This window comes from Urtica dioica, chromosome 4 (assembly GCF_054948205.1).
Source record: "Urtica dioica subsp. dioica isolate 48M chromosome 4, U.dioica_male_clone48M_v1_H2, whole genome shotgun sequence".
NCBI classification, from domain to species: Eukaryota; Viridiplantae; Streptophyta; class Magnoliopsida; order Rosales; family Urticaceae; genus Urtica; species Urtica dioica.
The window spans coordinates 44,756,062-44,782,722 of NC_142759.1; the positions used below are offsets into that span (position 1 = coordinate 44,756,062).

General features: G+C 41.2%; 2 protein-coding genes across 2 annotated transcripts; both read right to left on the reverse strand.

Annotated features, from left to right (window-relative positions):
• Nucleotides 1-6,034: 6,034 nt before the first annotated feature.
• ORC5 (origin recognition complex protein 5) lies at nucleotides 6,035-8,693 on the reverse strand. Its single transcript, XM_089613899.1, has 4 exons — nucleotides 7,810-8,693; nucleotides 7,290-7,709; nucleotides 6,570-6,900; nucleotides 6,035-6,477 (listed from the first exon to the last, which is right to left on the reverse strand). The coding sequence occupies exons 1-4, from the start codon at nucleotides 8,643-8,645 to the stop codon at nucleotides 6,427-6,429; spliced, it is 1,638 nt and encodes a 545-aa protein (XP_089470025.1). The 5' UTR covers nucleotides 8,646-8,693; the 3' UTR covers nucleotides 6,035-6,426.
• Nucleotides 8,694-17,660: 8,967 nt separating this feature from the next.
• LOC149401595 (uncharacterized) lies at nucleotides 17,661-18,734 on the reverse strand. Its single transcript, XM_089610800.1, has 3 exons — nucleotides 18,325-18,734; nucleotides 18,109-18,196; nucleotides 17,661-18,017 (listed from the first exon to the last, which is right to left on the reverse strand). The coding sequence occupies exons 1-3, from the start codon at nucleotides 18,732-18,734 to the stop codon at nucleotides 17,661-17,663; spliced, it is 855 nt and encodes a 284-aa protein (XP_089466926.1).
• Between the last annotated feature and the right edge of the window lie 7,927 nt (nucleotides 18,735-26,661).

A 26,661-nucleotide genomic window follows, 5' to 3' on the forward strand; every position in this document is an offset into this window, starting at 1 on the left:
TCCCAAATTGGCTCAATATAAACCCAAAATTCACATCGCCACTTAGTCCACCTAGTTCGCTCCCAAATCCGACCTCACCGGTTCAAGAAATTCCCAGCTCGCCTCACACTCCGACCTCACCTGTTCAAGAAATTCCCAGCTCGCCCAGTCCGACTCTGATCCCCAGTTCGCAAGCCTCTGAACCATCTCCATGCGAACTGAACATCACCCAGAGTCCGGTACAAGCTCGCGAACAAAATGTCTCTCCAAACCTGAACCACGACACTATTGAACAAGGTAACATCTCATCTCCAGACTTACCAATTGCAGTGAGAAAACCTGCTCGGTCGTGTGGTCAATACAGAATGGAGGATTACGTGTATTATGAAAACCTATCTACGGGCTACCAAGCCTATGTGGCGAAGTTAGATGAAGGTAAAGTGCCACAATCCATCGAGGAAGCCCTTCAAAGTCCTGAGTGGCGAGATGCGAGTCATGCCGAGATCCAAGCCCTCGAACAGAATGATACGTGGGATATCGTCGAGCTACCAACAGGCAAGCGAACGGTTGGATGTAGATGGCTCTTTACCATCAAACACAATCCAGATGGGACAATGGAGAGATACAAAGCCCGCCTTGTCGCGAAATGGTACACTCAAGCATATGGCATTGATTATCAAGAGACGTTCGCTCCGGTTGCGAAGTTCAATACCATCAGAATCCTCCTTTCACTAGCAACCAACTTAGATTGGCCTCTCATTCATCTCGATGTGAAGAATGCGTTTCTAAATGGCGAACTGGAAGAGGAAGTCTACATGCAACTCCCACCGGGATTTGACAATGATCAAGGAGCCAACAAATTCTGCAAACTCAAGAAGTCTCTATACGGTCTAAAACAATCCCCACAAGCATGGTTCGGGAAATTCACCAATGTACTCAAGCGTTGCGGCTACGAGCAGAGTCAAGCCGATCCAACACTCTTCTCAAAGATCTCAACACAAGGCAAGCACACCATCCTGAGTGTGTATGTGGACGACATAGTTATCACCGGAGACGACCTATAAGAGATCAGGAGACTGAAGCAAACTTTGTCATCTGAGTTCGAAGTCAAAGACCTCGGCAGCCTACGATACTTCCTCGGCATGGAGGTAGCTCGATCAGAAAAGGGCATCTCTGTTTCCCAGCGCAAGTACACTTTGGATCTCCTCAAAGAAACTGGCATGCTTGGCTGTAAACCAGTTGACACTCCAATGGATGCCAATGTGAAACTTCTAGCTCGCACCACCGAGGCCGCCACCGACAAAGAAAGATTTCAGCAGCTCGTAGGAAAACTCATCTACCTAACTCACACGAGACCAGATATTGGATTCGCAGTGAGTATGGTAAGTCGATTCATGAGTAATCCCTCGAAAACTCACATGGACACAGTTATGAGGATTCTCCAATACCTCAAAACTGCCTCAGGGACTGGTCTCTACTTCAAGAAAAGACGAAGTCGTGGTGTCGAAGTGTTCATAGATGCGGACTGGGCCGGATATATTCCAGACAGACGATCAACATCAGGCATGTGCACATACGTCTGGGGAAATCTTGTTACCTGGCGAAGCAAGAAGCAGTCTGTTGTCTCAAGAAGTAGTGCTGAAGCCGAGCTCGGGTCTTTAGCAAGCGGAGTATGTGAAGGCATCTGGCTGAAGAGAGTTCTCGACGACCTCAAGATTATCATCGAAGGCCCAATCAAGCTTTTTTGCGATAATCAAGCTGCTCTCAGCATAGCTAAAAATCCAGTCCATCATGACAGAACGAAACATATCGAGATCGACCGACACTTCATCAGTGAAAAGATTTAAGCAAAAATTATCGATATGGAATACATTCCGTCAGGTCTTCAGCTCGCCGACATTCTCACCAAAGCCCTTCCTCGAGCAACCTTCTCCGAGCTATGTAGCAAGCTTGACCTCCTCAACATATACAGTCAAGCTTGAGGGGGAGTGTAGAAAAACAGCTCGTCAGCTCGTCTCACCTCGTCAGCTCGTCTCACCCCGTCAGCTCGTCTCACCATCAGTTCGTCCCTCAGTCCATAATCCATCTCAACTCACTCCGAACTGATCTCACCATCTTGGAACCAGCTGGTTCCTTGGAACTCATCTCACTTTGGGAAAAGTGTTGCATTCATTGTTCATTCTATTTTCTATGTCTTGTTCTCTGTGTATATTTATTATTCTCTATTTCCTAGAAGTAGTTATTACGCACATTTATTACACTAATCATGTATCTAACCTAGTCTAATGTATCAACCATATCTATAAATAGGTGATACAATTCATATCAATACATAAGAAAATATTTCAAAGTCTCGGAACACTCTCTCTCTTCTCCGATTCTCTCTTTCTTTATCTTTTCAACAATTATAGACAAACAGCCCCGCAGAGATGCAACCATAGGCTACACCATAAGAGCTTTAATTAGGTGCGGGGAGTGTGTCGTAGATGTTGTAGATGATCAGTCATTGATGAAGATGTTCGAGCTCAATACAAACCGAGATGATACGATTTCTTGTCATGTTAAGCTTACCACGCATGAGATGTTGAATATTGTGTATCCCAGAGACGAAGGGAATGACGGAGATGAAGACAATGAAGGAGTTGAAGGGATTGAGAGTGAAGCCGACAGCGAGAGTGATACGAGCTAGACCGAAGAAGAACCGATGAGTGAATCGTTTGTGGAAGATGAAGGTTGTGAAGATGACCGTGGTGAAGATGAAGATGTGGAGTACGATAGTGATGGTTTTAAGCATGAAAGGGCAACCACTCGGACATGGGAGGAGCCAAGGCCAGATCCGAATGCTAACATTCCCACTGTAGAAGCTGTCAATGAGGGTAGGAAATTGAAGTTGGAGAAGTGGCAAGTCTTCAAGAACCATAAGCATCTTGGTGCCACCCTTGAGGACTATGCAATTCAAGAAGGTTTTGAATTAACGAAGCTGAAATTCAAAAAAACAAAAGCCACGATAAGTGCGAAGCCGAAGGCTGTCCTTGGAGAATACATGCCTCACCTGCCCCAGATAACCTGTCGTTTCTAATCAAAACGTACAATAATGTTCATACTTGTTCTGTAGTGAGGAGCAACACCCATGCCACCTCGACTTGGATTGCTCAAAAACTGAGTGCTAAGCATTGCGAGAATCTTGATATTCCGATCCAGTCCATGAGAGCGTGGTTGAAAGATGAGTACGGAGTAGATGTTAGCAACTTGAAATTATGGAGAGCTCGACAAAAATTTAGAAGCAAATCCGAAGGAGACCACAAAGAATCATTTAAGAAGCTTCGATGCCATGCACAAATGATTTTGAAGACAAATCTAGGTAGCTACGTGGTCATTCAGAGCACTCTTCCAAACGGAGAACACCGAAGTATTGAAGACTCTAACGTAGTCCCGACATTTCAGAGAATATTTGTCTGCTATTCCAGTGTCAAAGAAGGCTTTTTGCTCGGGTGTAGGCCGTTTGTAAGTGTCGATGGTTGTCACTTGAAGGGGCAGTTCAAAGGTGTTTTGCTCACGGCGGTTGGTATTAATTCGAATATTCAATTTTTCCAGTTGAGAGTTGCAGTTTCCAAGGCCGAGAACAACTATAGTTGGACCTGGTTTATGCATCACTTACATCAAGTTATTGGAGATAATCTTCATGGTATTTCGTGGTGTGTAATGAGTGATCAACAAAAAGTACGGATTCTTTGTTATTCTGGAATGTTAATGTGTTTTGTTAATCTAATTTAATTGTTTGGTCTTGTTTGCAGGGAATACTATAGGGTGCCCCTATACTGCCCGGGTCGCTGCACCAATATTGTTGTTACCACTTACGCAATAATTTTCAGAAACAGTTTGGTGATGTTGGACTAAGGAACAAATTCTGGGCTGCTGCGGAGGCTGGAAATTCACAACAATTCAAACAGATTATGGACGAGGTTAGACTGGTTTTAAGACAAATTTTAGACTGGTTTTAAGACAATATTTAGACTGGTTTTAAGCTTTTTGTTGGACTGCTTTTAGACTGGTTTTAAGACAGTTTTTTGACAGTTTCAGTTTTTAATCTTTTAGTTGGACTTCTTTTAGACTGGTTTTAAGACAGTTTTTTGACAGTTTTTATACTTATTTTTGGACTGTTTTGTTGACAAATTTTATACTTATTTTTGGACTGTTTTTAGACTGGTTTTAAGACAGTTTTTATACTTATTTTTGGATTGTTTTTAAACTGGTTTAAAGACAATTTTTATACTTATTCTTGGACTGTTTTATAGTTATTTTTGGACTGGTTTTAAGACTTTTTTTTACAGTTTTATACTTATTTTTTTACTGTTTGGTAGACTTATTTGCTGGACTTTATTATTGTTTCCAGATTCGGGTTATGAACACTGACGCACATACGTGGTTGTCCGCCATACCACCGCAACATTGGTCTTTGAGTATTTTGACACACGACACCATGTTGAGCATTTGACCACCAACCATACTGAGTCCTTCAATGTGTGGGTTGACAAAGTGAGGTACAAACCGATCATTTCACTTTTAGAGGGATTGCGTGTCAAGCACTTCTCACTGATATGGTCTAGGCGCGAAGCAGCTTTAAACTGAGGACCAACTAACACCACGAGTTCGTGCGAGATTGACGAAATTGATGAACAGATCTCCTTACGCACGAGTTTACCGTGTTGGTGACCACGAGTTTCAGGTGGACTTTGATATAAAAGATGTGTGGTGAAGCTTGATGAGAGATACTGCATTTGTGGACAGTGGCAAGTCCGTGGGATACTTTGTATACATGTGTGTGCGTGTATATCGACAGTTAGGGGTAACGTTGTTGATTACTGCTCTAACTGGTTTACTACTGAATCCTGGAAGAGGTGTTATTCCAGTCCTTGTCACCCTATACCCGATGAGTCTATGTGGCCGATATTCGAGAGTGTGGAACTAAACCCTCCATTAGTTAAGAAGCAATATGGAAGACCGAAGAAAGTGAGGATCCGAAGTAGCGACGAACCGAAGAAAGTCACTGGAGAATCAGCGACTAAACGGTGCAAAAATTGCTTAATGTTCGGTCATAACGTCCGAACTTGCAAGGTGCCACGAGCCGAAGACAGTCCATCTTCCCGTGCTACGAAAAGATCATGACGTGGACATCAATCTCAAACAGTAAGTTATGATATCTTCTCATGTGGATTCTTGTACTTGAGTTAACTTATAACCTGCGTTTTCTTTGTAAGGTCCAGCAAGATGAGATCCCGGCAAGTCAAGGTGGCGCACCAGCTATACAAGATAGTCATGGAGGGGTATGATATAACCTTGGACTTTTTGTTTGTTTGTTAATATGCACAAATTTGAGTCATATGTATTTTTGTGCTCATATTTGGTTATTTTAGAACTATGAAAATGTACTGATATGAGCAATATGTATGGTTGTGCTCATATTTTTGTTATTTTGGAACTGTGTAAATGCATTGATCAGAGCAAATATATGTTTGTGCTCATATTTTGATTATTTTGAAATTGTGAAAATGCACTGATCTACTAGTTTGAAGTTTGAACACTAATATTATAATGCACAATTTATGTTCTCATATTATATGTCCCTTCTACTAATTATATTTTCTTTTAATTAATTTTAAGTGTAGGGGTAGTTTGGCCTTTTAAAAAAAATAAGTCATAAAAAGTCAACAAAAATTTAGAAAAAGGGTTGTATTTGAATCAATAAATCATTTTAGGGTATAATATTGACATTAATAGTGATGTTAAGGGTTGGTTACGATATTGCTAGAAATCAAGGGGATAAACGGCGCATTTCAACCAAACTAAGGGAATCATATGATATTTTCCCTTTATTTATTTATCTAGAATCCTAACAATATCGTAAAGCTTTGTTGCTGATTACAATCGCACGGCCATTTCTGGTTTGATTGTCTTCTATTGGGTTTGAGTTTACATGGTTATAGAACCAAGTTCCATGGCAAAAGCCATGATAAATAGAGACCAGGAAACACAAGCTTAATACCAACTATAAGAGTAAAAAGTAGAACATCGACCTTTCTTTTTAAGGTTGAGAAACAAGACGAAAAAATTAAAATATTGAACCAAACCAAGTTCCCTATGACATTTGGGGGTGACGTAAATTACAATGCATAAGAGTACAACAACTTTACAGCACGCAAAGTTCACTCCTTTTTACTTGGTTGTAATTTCAAAACAGCATTTGGCTTGGTTTTTTTTTTTTTTTTTTTTTTTGTTTATTCAGTTCGATTAGATTTCTCAATTTCAAGCGACATTCATGAATATTTTGCTGACACAAGAAAAGCTAGTAAAAAAAGAAAGCAAAGTTTACATTTCGAGAAATTTAACTAGACTATGGATATAAAATTAAAAGCCATGTTACAACATAAGTACCTCAGGAACGACAGATTATCTTCTGTATAAATATTTGGATAGAGGAAACTTAAGGTTCCTCGCTACCTGCAAATCACACAACAAAAATATGCTTGTTACCAACGAGCCATACAAAGCACTTGAAACGTCAATCCTCAAAGTAAGACATATATGTTAACCTTCAAGGCCATATCTTCAGATATCGTGGATCGATACCGGGCCGTGCCCTCTAACGGACAAGTTCCTCCTTTGACAATATAATTAGCGTTGCATAAACTGGAAAGCTGTAAGAGAACATCAAACATGAGGTTATTACCACACCCTTGAGCTCCGGGCCCATCACTTCCCTCTCCTTCTTCTTCTTCATCTTCTCCTTCAAGGGAACATTCTGCTACGGAGGCAATGCACTGAAATATGGCCAACAGTCTCTCCAGTGGAAAAGTTCCAGGTCCCTTCATAAGTAACTCCTGCTCTGCAATCTCCTTCTGTTCCAATGATTTCTCAGATGGCCTGAGCATGGGCATCATCATCAATTTTGTAAGACGGTTAAATTATCGTGAACCCACGTTCATACCATCAAAAGGAAGTAAACTTTTTAATGCCAAAGATAATTTGGACTTCAGCTAAGCATCAGTGTGAGGTTGCCAAAACATTTACTTATTTAATTGAATCTCCAACACAATGATCTCCACAAATAAAGGTATATAATGGTCAAGATAAATATGCATGTATCAATAGAAGGAGGTTTATACAAAGAAAGAACGAGCTTTTAAAAGAAACTTCAGATGCATTTTTGAAATCCTACTTTAGAGGTAAAGCCTAATTATTACTCACTAATTTTGAGAATATACTACATTCATACAATTGAAAAAACAAAACAAAAAAGTTGATGCACTTACTTCCTCTTTCGCTTCCGTTTATCAAAACCACCGTATGAATCGAATAATGATGCATCAAGAGTAGCTGGGTTTCTTGAAGCAAGGAATGCAGAAATGAGAAGATACTTAGCAGAAGTAGACATATGGAAATCTAGTTGATCGGTAGCTTCAGAACTTGCTGATTTCCTTGTGCCACTTTTCACCTTCATCTCCTTCCGGTCTCCAACTTCAGTAGAAGGTGGAGATGAAACCTTAAATATTTCACTCATAGAGGAAGATATGTGAGGTTGAAGATTGCTAAACAACCTTCTTTTCATTTCTTCGTTGGGAACCACTTCCGGGTCACTTAAAGGCTCGCAATACGTTTCGAACAATTGTGCAAAGGAAGCAGATAGTTCATCAACTCGTCTTGTAATCCGAAAGAAAGGCCTGAGCACAAGACTGAAAAAGAAAAGGATAAAAATAAAAAAGATTAAGCACACTCGTTTACATAGAAAAAGACGCAAACCCAGGGAACAACAAAAGCTGTGAAAGATCTTACTCGAGAAAAGAGGAGTAGAGCTTCTTGTTATCTTGGGTCCTTAAGAAGATTTGGCGTATATCCTCTTCCGAGTAATCAGGAAAATATAAAGGGACAGGCTCCAAGTAATTCGTACTCGAGTAATATGTATCGGGAGAAGTATTGCTTATGAAGATCAAGCCAACTTCGGGCATTTTCAAAAGATCATATAGATTAAACAGAAATGGCAATATAGTAGAGCTCTTATCCCACTCTCTAGCAAGCTCTAAATTGTCGAAAATCAAGTAGACCATGTTTCCTTTAGCCTGCCTGGCCAACTTTTTGGACCCAGATTTCCCCGAGATTTCCTTAAGACTATCAGTAACGCTAACCAACGCTTGACGGAGAAAATTGACAAAATCAGATGGCCGTTCACAGCGCTTGGCACTCAAATAACCATTCTCGTCATTCTTTCTGTGAAGCAACAACTGGTTCAAGATAGATTCAAACAAGATTCTGGGGTTGAAACAGGTGAGACAGCTCGAATAGACAAAAGGGCGATTGAGGTGCCTAAATAATTGGAGAGTGACGCTTGTTTTCCCGGAAGAAGGGTCTCCGTAGATGAATAAAGGAAGCATAGGGCAATTGGTTGGACCCAAATTGCGCATAAGCTCGAGGATCTGAGTTTTTCTACCTGGAAAGCTCGATATCACGTCTTCAAGGGTAATCGGTTTCTCTTTCCCTCCGCCGTGCAAAAGGTCGTTGATGCTAAGAGGCTTTGCAGTACTTGCTTTGGCTTCAACTTCGTTGCTCGAAAGAGCAGTCAAAGACTGACGAGTCATTCTTCTAGTAACTTGTGGGCTCTCTTCGTTTCCCATTTCTTCAAAGAGGAACTGCAAGCTAATATGGAAAAGTCTTATTCTAATATATTTAAAAGGGTAACAGACCTGGTGTATATATATACGCTACAGACTCTAAGGAAAGACAAGACCCAAGACATTGAACCCTGACTTGTTTACCTTATCAGTCTCCTATAAGGGAAATTGCTCTAGGAGTAAAAAAAAAAAAGGATATTATTTTTTGGATTTTTTTTCAAAAAGGTCACTTCGTAATTAATTTGGATTTATGTAATTACCTTTTTACCCCATGAACATTAAAATTTAAATAAGAAATCACAAGCCAAAGCCGGATTTTTTGCTGAAAAACGGGACCACTTATTAAGCCCGCCCAATTCAATTTCTCAGTTACCTTGCCTCCACGTTACCTTCCTCTTTATTTCTTCATTGACCGATATAGTTTAACTAGAAGAGAGAGAGAGAGAGAGAGAGAGAGAGAGAGAGCGAAAAAAAAACGTCCAACTTCAATTAACCAACACTCCAAAAACCGTCTCGATTTGTTTTTCAAACTCCATTATCTCACTCATTTCGTCACTCTCATCCATTCTTCGCCCAAGAAATGAAGACAAAGAATAGTTCGCCGAGCAAACGCCCTCCAAAATTTCCAAAACCTAACCCTAAAAAGATGAGTCTTCCTCAATCGTCGGCTGAAACTCCACCTCCTGTGACCCATGCATCCCCGCGTCGGAGTCCGCGCGTGGCTTTTGCCCCGGAGCAACCAACGGAAAACTCCCCGGCGAAGAAATGGAAGAAGGTTCTTGCGCCGACGAAGAAGAAGAGGAAGGTGGTTGTTGAGTCGCCTTCAAATGTTGAGTCCTATGTCCCTTCTACATCCGAGAGACCTCACAAGGTGAGATTTTTTTTACTTGCAATTCGTGATTTCAGTTTTTTGGTTCCTTAATTTTTTATTTCGTGACAAAAATGAAAACTTTTGAGTTTGCATGTTAATTTTGTGTTGATGTAACTGTTAGTTTGATGTTATCAGGGATTCTGTGTGGATTTTGTGTTGATTTTGTGTGGATTTTGTGTTGATTCATGGTTTGCATGTTTATTGTGTGTTTGAACTTTGATTTTGTGTTGATTCATGGTTTGCATGTTTATTGTGTGTTTGAACTTTGATTTTGTGTTGATTCATGGTTTGCATGTTTATTGTCTCTTGTTAGTTTGACAAAAGTGATCATTTTTTTATGTTATTGGGGATTTTTGTAATAAAATTAGATTTTTCTAGGCTTGCTCATATTAGATGTAGGTTCTGTGAATTGTTTTGTGTCAAACATTTCTGGGTATCGTGATAATTGTGTCATGAAATTTCTGGGTTTCGTGACAATTGTGTCACGAAATTTCAGGGTTTTGTGACACCTATGTCACGAAATTATTGATAGTTATAAAGTGACAATCAAGTCAAGTCACGATACCCATGAAGTTCGTGCCAATTGTGTCACGAAACCACGAAGTTTCGTGACATAAATGTCACCAAATTCATGGGTTTCGTGACTGTGTTATCACGAAACTGAGTGTATATATTTTGTTTAATGTTCTAACTTTTATATTTTCTAATTTCTAGGGTTTCATACGCAAGATAAAAGAAGAGGACATAGAAGAAGAGTATTCATTCAACTTCCATGGAAACTTGGACGCGTTCGAGAGGGAGACGGGCATGACCTCGAACCAAAAAGAGCTATTCAATAAAACTGTTTTGGGCAGTTCCTGGACATGCCCTGTATCACAAAATCATCCAAAATAATCAGTCACTTAGTGTTGAGATCGGGATTTAATGACGGGGAATGTCCATCAAACGAATCTCAGGTCATGGAGATTGGTGGGAAACCCCGGGAGTTCACCAAAGAGCACTTTTCTTTAATCACGGGATTAAGATTCAGCGACGACTACGGAGAGCAGCCGTGATACGCCAATGTGGTTGAGGGAGGGCTATACCAAGACACCTTCTGCAATAGTGCGCTTGGCCGAAAAAGGGCCAACATTGCTGCAGTCCTTGAGATCAACAAGAAGTGGTCAGATGAGAGGAGAGTGAGCCTACTTCTCCTCCATTTTACAACGTACTTCTGGCGGCCGAGAAGACTGTCAACCTCTCATGCGATAGCTACATAAAAATGGTGGATGACCCGGTGGTTTTCAACAACTACCCATGGGGAAACATCACGTGTGACATCTTTCTAGATTCTGTCAAGGGCTTTGTGAGCAAGGCCAAGACCATCAAGGATGGTAAGAACCCAAAACTCCACTTATCGGGTTTTGTGCTCCCACTCCAAATTTGGAGCTACGAGTGCATACCACGATTCGTGGCCCTGAACTTTGCCACGATACTCGATGCCCATGCAAGGCCATTGATGAGGCGTTGGGCTACTAAATCAGGGAAGGTCTTGGAGTCTCAACTCCAAAAAATTCAATTTCAAGAGGTATGAATATGATTGATAAGAACATGCACATTTAACTAACTTCTATTTTTTTTACTTATTCACATTAATCTGTTTTCTAGATTGAATTCAAGCTGATTGGTGGTGAAATCGAGTCAGCGATGACTGTTGTGAGCCCCTCTGAGAAGAAAGGTAAGAAGAAAAAAGTGTATGGATGCCCCACATCAGCAACCGAGGTAATGTTGTCGTGACATTTAACTCACGAAATAAAATAGATTCGTGACAATAAAGTCACGAAATCAAGTATATTCGTGAGACTAATGTCACGAAATCAAGTATAGTCGTGACATGAAAGTCAGGAATTCAAGTATTTGATTTCGTGAATTTCATCTCACGAATATACTTGATTTCGTGACATTAATCTCACGAACATACTTGATTTCGTGACATGAATATCACGAAGTTATTTGGTTTCGTGACTTTATTCTCACGAACATACTTGATTTCGTGACATCAATGTCACGAAAATATTTGATTTCGTGACTTTATTCTCACGAATATACTTGATTTCGTGACATTGATGTCACAAAAATACTTGATTTCGTGACTTTACTGTCACGAAAAAACTTTATTTTGTGAATCTATTCTCACTAATACAAAACTATTTGTGTACATCGTAGATTCGCTTATCTACCTTGGAAAAAGATCTGAAAGATTTTAGATTTGAGTTTGTGGAGTGGAAGAAACAGTTGTCCACGGAAATGCGTGCTATTTCAGCAACCTTGAAAGAGGTTGTGGACAAGCAACAAGTACAAGTCTCTCAGGAAGATGATTTTGTTAACCTCCAGAAATATGAAGACGAGGTGAAGGAGGAAGAGAATATGAACGAAGAAGAAGAGCACGAGAACAATGGGACAGATGTTCCCATGAAGGAAGGCGATGTCGAAGAGAAACAAGGAAAAGAAGAAGAAGAAAAAGAGAACAAGAAAGATGATAAGGACAAGGAAGATTTGAACAACGACGAAGAAACCGAGAAAAATGATGAAGATCAGCCATCTGATGGAGGCAAATGCAAAGAAGATGATCTTCAGAAGAAAAAAGATGAAGTGCCAAAAGAAGTAGACGGGAACCAGACGCAAGCTGATGGCGGCGAGGACCAGACCCGAGCCGATGAGACCCAGGAGTCTAAAACGCATATGCCACGTCCAGAGGCGGTTGATGAGGTCTGTTCCTCGTTGTTGAAGATTCCTGCAAAGCTCATAATGATTTCATCATCAGATGAAAAGCCTACTCGTCATAGGAGGGCGTCAGCGGTCTTCACACCGACACTCGCGCTGGCTGTGTTTACGAGGTTCACACGACCACTTCGGCCACCGTCAGTCCTTCCATTCTCCTACCCTAAAGACGAGATTTCTGAGGGAGATATTGCAGCAATGGCTAAATGGATTAAAGTTGGTCTTAAATCGAATCAAAAATATGCGTAAGTATCTTTCTCCTTCTTACATATATTGTCTGTTAATTTTAAATAAAAATGAGATCTAATACTTGTGATTTTTCAGCAGTCGGAAGTACAAGTCACCAGAAGAAGATTTATCTCCCTCGTTCCATTTTACGGTGGTTGAGATTACATCGAAGACTTGGTTTTACTCTTTGTGGACCCCGATTGAGTGGCTTACGAAAGAGGTACGTCCGCTCAACCAGGTTTTTTAGAGCCAAGGATGACAAACACCACTGCACTTCGGATTGTTTTTTTGTTTGTGTGAATGTAAATAGATAAAACCATGGTTTTTCTAGCTTTGTTGTGACATGTTTTTTATTTGGTTTTTTGAACTTCATGTAATAAATTCTATATGTCGTGAAAATGAATTTCTGAACCTGGATTTCTGAATGAATTCACTTGGATTTCGCTTGTTATTCTACATACTCAATAGTCAACTACATTTGTTTGTTGTTAATATTTACTACGTGACAACATTGTCACCAGAAATTGTGTTGTTGTCACGACATGAAGATAAGAATCTGGTGACAATATTATCACGAAGTGAACACATATATGTCACTGATTTCTGTGAATTTTTTATTTTGCAGCATATGGACATCATTTTCTACTACTTGAGAAAGAAGGGGAAGTATGGAAATGTCCGAAAGCCGTTTATGACAACCAACTCGTACTTTCTACCAATGCTCACCTGATGCCATGATGCTTGGTCCAAAGCGAAGAACAAGGGCGTGTTTGATTGGACGGACCATTTAGTTGTGCTTGACTACATAACTGCCGAAAAAAACAGGTTTTGCAAACACTCCATGGATAGATGTTAACACTATCTATGTCCATGTCCATGTGCCGGACCACTGGCTCCTTGTCGTAATCTCCCTAAGTCGTAGATCGCTAACAATATACGACTCTGTGGACACCAAGTATGCACGCAATGTTCGTGATAGCATTCGGATGATGGCGAATTTTATCCCGATAGTGTTGGGCGTCGTCGGCCTTGCAGATGGTGCGACGTTCTTGATCACAACAATCGGCGAGAGACGAGACGGACACACAACGAAGAAGCATGACGGACGAATAAAGCCTCCACGACTATGCCACAAGAAAACTTGTCACAAAATTTTGTAACAAGTCTCGGCCGTCCTCTTCGTGCCGGGCAGCGCCCTCGTGGCGGCGACGGTCCGGTGCAGCCTCAAGTCTAATCTTGACCTAGGTCAAGATTAGAGGATTCGTCCGGGCCTCAGCCCAGAAACCCTAGTGGGCCCACGGGCCCACTCATTAAAAAAAATTTACCGAAAAAAAATTAAGTTTTAAATGTTTTATTTAATTAATTGTATGGGCTGAGCCCTAATGATTTTTATTTAAAACATTCCAAAATAAATTATTATGATATCGATTTATTTTAAATGAGACATTAGAATGGGCTCTTACTTAATTAATTTTTTCGATAAAAAAAAAATTAGAAAAATTAAATAATTTGATATTGATTTATTTTTCTAAATGACATAAGAATGGGCCCGATTGATTCCATGGGCCAATATGATTGGGCTCATCTTGATTTACTTTATATAATCAAATAGGAAACGATCAATCCGAATCAAACCATTCTTGCATGCTCTTGCTTGTTTATTTAATTAATATGCCATGTTTGTATGCTATAACTTAGATCAGTTGTCATGGGCTTTCATTCATTAAAATTGTCTAATTGGATTAGGATAGTTAATTAATGAATGAGTTGAACGGATCGGAGAGCTTTGTCACCAAGCCGATAAGAGGCTAAACTGAGAGGTACTTAAGAAGACCTAGTGTCTCACCTTCTCTACTGGGAGCTTTTCCGTGATGGAATACTATTAGGATAATCAAGACTAGATGTCGCGAATTCCTAATCACTAAGCTATATCGAAACATAAGGGTAGCTTAGAAACACTCGAGTTTTTAATATGACTTAGTTAACTCGAGTGGATCATCTAGATTAAAGTTAATGCTAGAAAAATTAAAATACTGAAAGTATATTGAGTCGTAAGGTCTCCAACATTGACACAACACCGTGAGGATGAAAGATCCCCTCGTGACCGGTGGTTTTCTAAACATGGTGGTCAGTTCCATTCGGAAGGGCTTTTCTGATTCCAATACCAAGGTTGTGTCTCTGACGATAGGTGGGAGGGTTGATCTTTGTGTGTACTAGTTACGCTAGTGCGTATAAGATCTCTTCTCATAATTGTTTATCATGTTCTATTTTGATGTATATTTAATACTAGTAAGCAACCATGAACAGGGGAGACTGTGGCATGTTTTGCGTAAAGGCCGCCGAATTTATGATCCATGGGATTCCGGTCACTAGTTTGCATCAAGACAATATGTCCATGTATAGAAAGAAGATGACAATCGAGTTGTACAAGCACGGGGCATTAAAGATCGCACACAATGTTGAGTCAGACGAAGAAAATTGAAAGTAGGAGAAGTGATTAGTGATCCAAATCTTATAAATAGGGTGAAGTGTATTCTTTTGGAATGTCTTTGTGATGGCGGTGTGACTCTTAATTCTCCTTTTTAGAATTTGTGTGACAAGGTCGTCATGAAGACATGGTCTATGTTTTATACGTACGTATAGGGGCCAGTAAATTATTAAATATGTAACTCTATACTCTTTTGGATGTGATTATATTAAATACAATTCATATGATTTCATAACAACGCCAAATAGATTCTTGATGTCACTTAATGGGTACGCATTTCGTGACTTCTCTGTCACGAAAAATGGGCATTTCGTGACGTTCTTGTCACGAAAAATGGGGATTTCGTGACGCTCTTGTCACGAAAAATGAGGATTTTGTGACGTTCCTGTCACGAAACATGAGGATTTCGTGACGTTCATGTCACGAAAAATGACGATTTCGTGACGTTCATGTCACAAAACAGAAGACTTCAAGTCACGAAACGGTACTTTTTCGTGACATACCAGTCACGAAATTGTTAGCTTTGATGGAATTTAATGAGAAATCTCTTCTTCTTTTCATTAAATACGTCGTAAGGGATCAATGGTTGTTATGAATATTAAAATGATAAAATTTGAAAAATAAATGGTCAGCGCGTTCTACTTACCTAGAATATCAAGAAAATATGAGAAGAATAAATGGTAAGTGAGTTCTACTTACCTAGAACATCTTGACGAACTAATGTGTTTTGTATTGTGAAGTGTTGTTGACATACATTCATTTGTCCCATTTCATCATCTCAAAGGGACAGAATTTAACGTACTCTAAACATATGAACATAGGTGAATGAGCTTGAACATCATGCCGTCCAAGATGTCGTTTTCAACTCTAATTTCTCCTTAATGTTGGAATTTATTGATAAATAGCGTTGTTAGTCCTCCCAAGACCACTCATTTAAGAGTCTAGAAGGAAATTTATGAGGACCAAACGAGATCAAATGAGCGAAATTGATCATGTGTTCGGTTAATTGGTACGCATTTTGTGACTTCTCTGTCACGAAAAATGAGGATTTCGTGACGTTCCTGTCACGAAAAATGAGGATTTCGTGACGTTCCTGTCACGAAAAATGAGGATTTCGTGACGTTCATGTCACAAAAAATGTGGATTTCGTGACGTTCCTGTCACGAAAATAAGTATTTCGTGACGTACATGTCACAAAACAGAAGTCTTCAAGTCATGAAACGGTACTTTTTCGTGACATACCAGTCACGAAATTGGAAAAAAAGTCCATACCAAACATAAGTACATCAATAAAAAGTCTTAAACATATGAACATAGGAGGAGAATTATACAAATAGTTTTAAAACATGTGATATCGTCTAAACATTAAAACATTAAAACATGGAAAGCATTGTAAATATTGAGTACCTCATCTCGAACTATATTTTATTTCTTTCCGTCCACCCCCCTTTGGCAAGCCGACAAATCTTTATGGTCTTCGACAATAGCTCCCTTTGATTTCAAAAATTCCTCCCGATTCTCGCCGAATATTTCGAGAAGAACGGAGTTAGCCATCAAAAATGGAGTATTGTAATCCTCACCTGCATGCATCTCTACATACTCGTTGAATTCAGCGTCGCTCATGTTATGACGCTTCTTAAATTTCCCGAGAGGGCGCGAACATGGAATCAAGTAATATCTCGCGGTCGAGTTTGCACTTCCTGAAGGCATCTCCGACGTCTCATTCACCGTCGACACCTTTTTACTCGAATCGCTTCCCTTCGTCGTTGGATCTTTAGTGTCCATTTCACCGTTAGACTCTTTCAAACAATATGATGAGTTTGATATGAGGTAAATATCAAAGGTCGGATAAATATGAGGATTCCTTACCTAACTTTTGTAGTAAGTAAATGCTAAAATAAATATTCTTACCTAACTTCCAAAGTTGGTTGTTCATAAATCTAATTGCTATTAATGCCATTTATTGCTATGCTATTTTTCGCAGTAGATGCTATTAAATATCCATATCCCATTACCAACTCGGTCAAAATAGCGAAAGATATCATGTTTCACGAAAATGGCGCGGACTTCGTGACTTCTATGTCACAAACTTTCGAGAACTTTCGGGAATTCGTGACGTTTCTGTCACGAAAAAATTGGATGTCGTGACTTCTATGTCAAGAAAAATGATGATTTCGTGACTTCTCTGTCACGGAAAAATTGGATGTCGTGACTTCTATGTCACGAAGAATTGGGATTTCGTGACTTCTCTGTCACTAAAACATTAGATTTCGTGACGTTTACGTCACGTAAATATGGGTTTTCGTGACTTCTACACGGATTGTTTAATGGGGACTAAAACGTCACGAATGAGAAATATAAAAATCCATAACAAACATAACAAACTAAATAAGAAATAAAGTAAAGTACAACTCCAAATTGGTACATCAAATGAAAAGTCTAAAAAAAGGAACAATCGAACTCATGTTCGGGGTCGACTATGGTGGGTCGGGATCGCGTTGCGACATGTGGCTCAATTATGTCCTACTCCACCACATCGACTGCATTTATTCCTTCTATCCTCATTCCCTTCCCATTGAGAGGGTATTCTTTTCTTTTTCGGTCTTCCGGCGGCACGAGCCGCAACATGAGGTGGGTTTACTATTTTTTGCGTGACTTCCTCTGGAAAATTTCACGACTCCCCGCTGCCAATTGGATGAATTATACTTGCATAACAACTTCTCCAATATTCGGTGGTATAGTAATTTGATATGTACCTCTCAACTGCGAAGTTTCGAAAACCGCAAGCCGCAATGTCGTGGGGACAGATAAAGTTGTCAGTTTGAAAGACACGGCAACTACATGTCTTCTCTCTCAAATTTACTGCCCACTTTTGCCCCTCTCTATCAACGACTTCAAACTCGTACACCGATGATGGATGCACCTGTTCCACACCCAATATCATTTTGTTTACAGGTATAATAATAATAATTTCTGGGAAATACTTCGATAACAAGTTTTCGTGACCAAAAAAGGTAGTCACGAAATCCTGTTCAGTACATACAACGTTGTCACGAAAAACTGGACATATTAAACAACATATTATAAAAAAAATTTAAAATTGAATGCCTATCACGTACCCCCATTCCAGTAGATTTAGCGTGGTATTCTACAAGTTTTTTATTCGCGTCAACGCAAAGGATCGTCGACGTTCCCAACGCTTTTTCTCTACGTTCGTAAAATCATTTACTCATTCTCTCCCGGAGAAAATCAAATAGCTTGGCAATAGGGAACTCTCTCGGTTTGACATTCATTGCATTCAGCGACTCGGCATTGTTTATGTCATTATTGAGTACCTCTTCTCCATGTAGAAACTACGAGCCCATTTTTCGTGGCCTACGTCGTTCTGAAGATACGCTCGGACTCTTGGATCTTCCTCATCTATCATAAGCATATATTTTTCAAACTCTGCATACGTGCATGCCTTTGCTGTAGCATAGAACATCCAATTCACCTCTTTTGATAGACCTTTGATTTGGTTCTTCACGTTCTTCAAAAGATGAAACATGCAATAACCATGGTCTGAGTTGGTGAAAACCTTTTTCACACTGTTAATGATTCCCGCATTCCTGTCAGACACTATGACCTGATATGACCTCTCCCCGATTGCTTCCTTTAACCTTGTCAAGAAGTAAACCCACGATTCAGTAGATTCTGAATCACCAGCGCCGAATGCGAGGGGGTAAACTTGTTCATTCGCATCCATACCACATGCTGAAAACAGTGTGCCTTTATAGTAACTCTTCAAAAAAAGTGTCGTCGATGATAACTACGGGCCGCAGATACTTCCACCCCATTTTCCAAGCACTAAGCGACATGAGGAAGTATTTGAAACGGTGGGATCGAGGAGTTGTGACAAGGTCGAATGACGAACCTGGATTGTTAGTCGACCACGTGTACATGAATTTAGGCAGAGATCTATACGATGCATCATCGGTGCCAAACAATGATGATAGTGCCGCCTGACTTGACCTCCATGCTTTATTGTAGGACATGTCCACTCCAAAATCTTGTTGCATGTAGGACATGATGTCTTTGGGTTTGCATGGTGAACATGAGGGATCGATGTACATGTGTTTCATAGTCTCGCCTACAAATGTGGACGTAGCCTGAGGATGTTCTCCTTGTCTGAATTGTGTAGCACACGTGTGCTCAGAATCATACCTGCAAGAATGTATGAGCAATGTTAATTTTAAGTGACCACGATAATATCAATGTAGAAATAAGTAATAAGTTACCTCATCACTTCAAAGATCTCGGATGTAGTCTTTTTTACTCCACGAACAGACCACGCGCATGAGTCATCTCGACAAACAACATGGATATACAGTTTGTTAGAAGTCTTCGTCTTGAACGTAAAATGTTTGGTGATTGCTAACATGCATAAATGTTTCTTCGGAGTTGCTTTGTTGGCATACAATCCTCATTTGACTAGTCTCAGCGGAGAGTGAATATCCGACACATAAAGGTCAGGATGCATATTTTGGTTATCCGTGGAAGGCGTAGCACATTGACTCGTCCTCCTCGTTCTAGAGCAAGGCGTACAAAACAGTTTTGAAGTGCCTGAGCGCGGAGGGGTCTGCCATGGTGTGCCTGAATGACTCTGATTCGGGTCGGGGATCTCGGGAGTGTTGTCATGGTGTCCACAAGAAGAGTTATAGTCTTTATATTATACATTTGACGTAATAAAGTCTCATGAAGACTCTTGCTTGTAATTGCTTATTTATTAATAAAAAGTTGAAACGTTCATTCATTCATCCTTGTATGTTTGAAGCTTTATGATAAAACACTAGTCTTTAGTCCAAAAACAAACTAAACATCTTACGAAGAGACAAATGTAGATTTGCATTAACAAACTCTTTGTAGTTTGCTTAAAACGATATATTCGCAATCTAAGGGTCGCACGAAAATGAACAACGATTAAATGCCTCGGGCGGTTCGATCCAAGGCCGGACCAAGTGATCGCGCCCGGGCCAAAAACGGGAGCTCGTAGACCGAGCTGCACCCTCCAAACCCTGAGGTGTGTTTTGGGGGGTGTGACTGTGCCAAAGGTTGGCTGCCTACGTACCCTTTAGTAGGGATCAGGTCAGAACGTAGTTCAATTTGTGTGGGGAGGCTATCTTGGGCTCGGAGGCTTTGTGAATCCAAGGCTTTAGAGTAGGACCCGGCTCGTAGCTTCTAGTGAAGACTTTAGAGGGGTCGCGTGCTCATAGCTCGGAGTTCTAGCTCAAGGGCCAAGAAGCAGGAGGGCAGTATGTACTGCAGAGGCTCGGGTCGCAGAAGAGGAGCGCGCTCCCTCTCGTGGAGGGGGGTCCTTGACTTTCTGAGCCGAGGGAGGAGGAGTGCGCGTTCTTAGAATGTCACAAGAGCACGAGAGAATTCTTCAGAGAAGGGAAGTATTGTTCTCGAAATATATCGATTTCCCTAGGCTGAATCAGCGTCCCTTTTTTCTCCCCTAAGGAGGAGGGGTATTTATAGTGTTTGAGGGGAGGCCTTGGGCCGGCCCCTTGAGGCCCACCGGGTGGCCGGGAGCGAGGCGCGCGAGGCCTCACGCATGGCACGTGGGACATGTCGCCTGGACGGGCGCGGGGCGTGCCAGGCGCGGGACTTGGCCGGGCGCGGCGTGCCCGGCCGAGGTGGCAAGAACGCTCGGCCGCGGTGGCAAGAACGCTCGGCCGAGGTGGCCGAGCTGGCGAAGGCGCTCGACCGAGGTGGCCGAGCTGGCGAAGGTGCTCAACAGAGGTGGCCGAGGTGGCAGGGACACCCGGCTGAGGCAGCAGGGGCGCTCGGCCGGGGTGCCGAGGTGCACGCAGGCCGGGAGGCCGGGGTGCGCGGGAGCGCGCGAGCGGGCCGGGAGGCCAGGGCGCAGAGTGCGCCTGAGCCAGGCGCAATAGGGCACGCTGAGGCCCATTGGGCCGGGGGCCTCAGGGCCGGGGGCGCAAGTGCGCGCGCACCGGCCATGCCGGGCCGTGGGTGCGTAGGGGCGCTCGGGCCTGGTGGGCCGGGGCCCGTTGGGCTTCCGGCCGGCAAAGCCCGGCTGGCCTTGAATTGTTTTTGAATTTCCGGTGTCCCGAAAACGACCGGTAACAAGAGCCGCTCTTACGACCCTCTCTTAAATGGAAGTACTCCAAGGCGTTTTTACTTCGATCATTGCTCAATGAGCTACGTCCGAGAGTGAGACGATGATGACAAGGCTTCCCCTTGGGGGATTGTTTTTCAAAGTTGACCTTTTGGACTAAGTGGTTGGTTGCACACTTAGGCTCAATCCCTAGTAATCCTCCCTTGAGGCTCTGCGAAAGGATGTGAGTGATCAAACCAATTTAAAAGGTGGCTAGTCAAAATTGATGTATTGACATCTTGGCTAAGCATTAATGATGTGTCATTTACTTATAAATGGAGATTTTTTGCGGCCTTCTCTTGAGGGAGTAAATTATCGTTTGGTTTATAACACCTTTGGATTTTATCAAGTCTTAAACAAACTTAAATCCTAAACCAAAGACTAATCATAAACTTGTTTCAACTTTTATAGGCAAAATGTCTCCCAACTCTCTCTCTTTCATCCTTTCCTCGAACAAACTGGAAAACAAAAACTACGTAGATTCGAAACTTAACCTCGATATCATCATTACCATTAACAAGCACAAATGGGTACTCACCACCCCATGTCCTCCTCTGACGAATGATGATTCGACTCAAGAGGACAATGACGCCTTAACGGCCTGGCTTCGATCCGATGAGATTGTGAGGTGCTATATCTTAGCATCTATGAATAATATGCTGAAAAAGCAACATCGTGACATCGAGACTGCCGCCGACATGCTCTACAATCTCCTTGAGATGTTTGGAGGGCAAAGGCGTCAAGCAAGGCAACAAGCAGTCCGACAGTTTATGAACTGTCATATGAAGGATAGGACTCCTGTTAGAGACTTTATGATACTGATCATTAGTTTTCTGAATAAAATGGAAATCCTAGGATCTGAGACTGATGGGAAGAATGTCATAGATATGATCTTAGAAACTCTCCCCGCATCTCTTGATACCTCCAAGATGAACTACTCCATAAACAAGCTAGAGTACACTGTTACCAAGCTTATGAAGGAACTTCACACTACTGTAGGTCTCACTAAGAGAAAGAGGAATCAAGGAGAGGTACATGCTACTGAGCAAAAAGCCTCCGCCTTTGGAACTAAGAAGAGACCTCATAAGGTCGATAAAAAGAACTGTCCTGCCTATCTCAAAGCAAAGGAACATAGTATTGTACTAGTTACCGAAGCATGCTTAGTAGCTGATAATGTATCAACGTGGATTCTTGACTCCGCTGCTACTAACCATATTTGTTGTTCCTTGAATGGTTTCAAGAAAACCAAAAGCTTAGATGAAGGCGAGTTCTGTTTCAAATGGGGTGATGGGAGCCTGGTGTCTGCGAAGGCTGTGGGATCCGTGACGCTGTCTTTTGAAGACCGCATTTTAAACTTGAATAATGTTTATTTTATTCCTACCTTTGTGAAGAACTTAATATCCGTTGCTCGTCTTCTTGAGCAAGATTATTGTTTAAAGTTCATTAAGAATGGAATTCGTATTTCGTTTCCTGATAATTCTTTTGTCACTGATGCATGTATGAAGAATTCTCTTTTCTACATCTATCCCACTCAACCTTCTCTTTTAGACACCGAAATAGATAATGATCTAATTAGGGAGCCAAAGAGGATCAAACTTTCTGAATCCTCCGATCTAACAAAATCAACATACCTATGGCACTTAAGACTTGGTCATATCAGTCTAGATAGGATTAAGAGACTTGTGAAGGACGGTCCACTCCAAGCCTCTGCAATAGGTTCACTACCTACTTGTGAATCATGCATAGAAGGAAAAATGACTAAGCGACCTTTCTCCGATAAGGGTCGAAGAGCCACTGAGTTGCTAGAAGTAGTACATTCTGATGTATGTAGTCCACTCAGTCAACAGGCACGTGGAGGATACGAATACTTCGTTACCTTCACCGATGATTACTCGCGATATGGTTTTGTCTATTTGCTCAAACACAAATCCGAGACCTTTAACGTATTTAAGGTCTTTAGGGCTTTAGTGGAAAAGCAAACTGGCAAAGTGATCAAAACCCTTCGATCTGATCGAGGTGGTGAGTATATGTCTGGATAGTTTGATGACTTTCTTAAAGAAGAAGGTATCGCTTCTCAGCTTACCGCACCTGGCACACCTCAACAAAACGGAGTATCAGAGAGAAGAAACCGAACTCTTATGGAGATGGTTAGATCAATGATGAGTTACTCACCACTCCCTCTTTCCTTTTGGGGATATGCCTTCGAAACAACCGCTTATATTCTGAACCAAGTTCCGTCCAAAACGGTTCCTGGTACTCCTTATGAACGATGGACTGGCCGTAAAGTGAATCTTGGCCGCATCAAAATTTGGGGTTGCCCCGCACACGTGCTGAGGCAAAAGACTAGCAAGTTGGCTAGTAGGTCAGAATTGTGTCTGTTCGTTGGATATCCAAAGGAAACCAAGGGTTTTACTTTCTATAGTCCCGAGGACGATAAGACTTTCATTAGCACGAATGCTCGTTTCCTTGAGGACGACTTTATGAACGATGCAAAACCTAGAAGCAAAATTGTGCTTGAAGAAAAGTTGGGTGAGGAAGCTTCTACCTCATCTGTAAGAACTATTCTTACCCCAACTGAAACACAACCTGACTCATCAGAATCTCGTCAAGTAGTACTTCAACGTAGTGGGAGGGCTACTCAAAAGCCTGACAGGTACATGTCTTATGGAGACTCTCTCGTAGCCGTTTCCGACATGGATGATCCTATTTCCTATAGCCAAGCGATGACTTGTTCTGAATCAAACCTTTGGCTTGACGCCATGAAAGTTGAAATGCACTCGATGTATGTCAACAAAGTCTGGAAACTTGTAGACCTTCCTGAAGGGATTAAACCCGTAGGGTGTAAGTGGATATACAAGAAGAAAATGGGTCGTGATGGGAACGTCGAGATGTTCAACGCACGACTTGTGGCGAAGGGTTATACCCAACAAGAAGGGATTGACTATGAAGAAACCTTCTCGCCAGTCGCGATGCTTAAATCCATCCGCATACTCCTATCCATAGCTGCAGCTCTCGACTATGAGATCTGGCAAATGGATGTCAAGACAGCCTTTCTGAATGGCAATCTTGACGAGCGCATCTACATGGCTCAACCAGACGGTTTCGTGGAAGAAGGTCAAGAGACCAAGGTTTGTGAGTTGCTTAAGTCCATTTATGGATTAAAGCAAGCATCTAGGTCATGGAATATTAGATTCGATGAAACTGTGAAGAGCTTTGGCTTTGAACAGTCAATAGATGAGTCTTGTGTTTACAAGTTAATACACGAAGATAAGGTTGTGTTTCTGGTACTAGCAAAGAATTCGACATGAAGGATCTAGGAGAAGCCGCGTACATTCTGGGGATCCAAATCTTTCGAGATAGGAAAAACCGGACCCTGTCGCTCTCTCAAGCATCTTATATTGATAAGGTGATGGAACGCTTCTCGATGCAAGATTCCAAGAAGGGCCAAACACCCTTTAGGCATGGAGTCTCACTCTCTAAGGACCAGTCTCCCAAGACTGCACAAGAGATTAAAGACGTGAGGAAAATTCCTTACGCCTCTGCCGTAGGAAGCCTCATGTATGCTATGCTTTGCACTAGACCTAATATATGTTTCGCCGTTGGCGTAGTTAGCCGTTTCCAATCCAACCCTGGACCCGAGCACTGGATTGCTGTTAAGCATGTTCTTAAGTATCTTCGAAGAACTAGGAACTTGATTCTTACATACTCAGGTACTGACCTGACTATGACGGGATATACCGACTCCGATTTTCAAGCGGATAAGGATTCCAAGAAATCCACTTTGGGATCTGTGTTCATCCTTAATGGTGGAGCCGTTGTGTGGAGGAGTATATTTATAAGCAATCTTGCATTGCTGACTCCACAATGGAAGCAGAATATGTGGCTGCTTGTGAAGCATCCAAAGAGGTTGTATGGCTTAAAAAATTCCTTAAGTATTTGGAAGTTGTACCAAACGTCGACGAGCCCATGACCCTTTATTGTGATAATAGTGGGGCTGTCGCTAACTCAAAGGAACCTCGAAGGCATAAACGCTCTAAGCATATTGAGAGGAAATACCATTTGATTCGAGAGATCGTGCAGCGCAGAGACGTGGAAGTGAAGAAGATCTCAACGGTGGACAACCTAGCAGATCCATTCACCAAGACCCTAGCGAACAAGGTCTTCGACCAACATCGAGAGGGATTAGGCATGAAGGACTACACACATCTTCTTTGAGTCAAGTGGGCGTTTGTTGTCAATGGTGCCCACAAGAAGAGTTGTAGTCTTTATATTGTACAAGTGATGTAATAAAGTCTCATGAAGACTCTTGCTTGTAATTGCTTATTCATTAATAAAAAGTTGAAACGTTCATTCATTCCTCGTTGTCTATTTCAAGCTTTATGATAAAACACTAGTCTTTAGTCCATAAACAAACTAAACAACTTACGAAGAGACAAATGTAGATTTGCATGAACAAACTCTTCGTAGTTTGCTTAAAACGATATATTCGCAATCTAAGGGTCAAAGGACTATTGACATCAGTATGATTGTTTGAAGAATCTATGATGTCTGGTTATGAGGCATTGAGAGTTGGAGACTCTATAGTTCTTCTAGGTATCTTCCGAAGGTACTGAATTGACCAGTGCACTTCTAGAGACAAAATAAGAACAAACCATTTAACCTCTTATGTCTCGAAGTCACTACGTATGAATTGCATCGTGCTTACCTTAATCCTGAAATGAGACATGGCATTTCACACCTTACGTATTCTCATTTGAGAAAGTCAGAGTTCGGACTCACTATGTGATTCCGAACAAGGCCTATTGGTGAAATACTAAGTTGTGAGAATGTCATGAGTAACTTTGTGAAGTTCTTATAGATAGGGAATTCATGTACAAGATTGCTGAAATGCAATGTATATCACCTCATGCTTTGTTCCTTGGAATGTGAATAAATGAACTGGCCAGTGTCCAAATTGAGTCCTGACTCTTTTGGATGAAACAATGTGACTTGTTAGCTCCTCGTCAATACATTATTTCTAACTTATTCACAAGCGACAAAGGAGTTGAGGAAATAACAGCTAGAAGGATAAAATGGTAGTTTTGTAAATCCCGACTAGCTGATGATATTGATGAATGGTAAACATAGATAATATTCAGTGGATCCGCTCATCATAATTTGGTTGAATTCTTGAGTAGAAAATAAATTCATTTGAACCGAGAGATTTTCAGTGTCAGCTCTTTAGTGGAGTCAGTTGGCATTAAGCTAAACTTGGAAAATGTTTGTGAACTTTTGAGTCCAAGTGTTTAGCTCAAGCTTTGTTCATTTGGGTCCATGAGGTCACTATCACGAATCACATCGAGTAGGAATAGTTAAACTGGAAGCTAAGTCAAAACAAGAACGAAAATTGTCAAAAGGGTATTTTTGTCTTTTGAGACATAGGATGAAATGAATGTCAATAAATTTTTTGACATGGTCATTTGATGACAAGTAACACTCGGCCAAAATTAGATTTATTGGGCCTTGTGGATTAATT

Bases quoted from the DNA above. Each gene is read 5' to 3' on its own strand.
- ORC5 (XM_089613899.1), bottom strand. From the start codon at position 8,645: ATGGGAAACGAAGAGAGCCCACAAGTTACTAGAAGAATGACTCGTCAG. The intron at 6,901-7,289 runs GTAAGTGCATCA...GCCCATGCTCAG, and splicing joins AAACGGAAGCGAAAGAGGAA to GCCATCTGAGAAATCATTGG. The intron at 6,478-6,569 runs GTTAACATATAT...TGTGATTTGCAG, and splicing joins CTGAAGATATGGCCTTGAAG to GTAGCGAGGAACCTTAAGTT.
- LOC149401595 (XM_089610800.1), bottom strand. From the start codon at position 18,734: ATGGATGCGAATGAACAAGTTTACCCCCTCGCATTCGGCGCTGGTGAT. The intron at 18,197-18,324 runs GTACTCAATAAT...TTACGAACGTAG, and splicing joins AGTTTCTACATGGAGAAGAG to AGAAAAAGCGTTGGGAACGT. The intron at 18,018-18,108 runs GTACGTGATAGG...TGTACTGAACAG, and splicing joins CTAAATCTACTGGAATGGGG to GATTTCGTGACTACCTTTTT.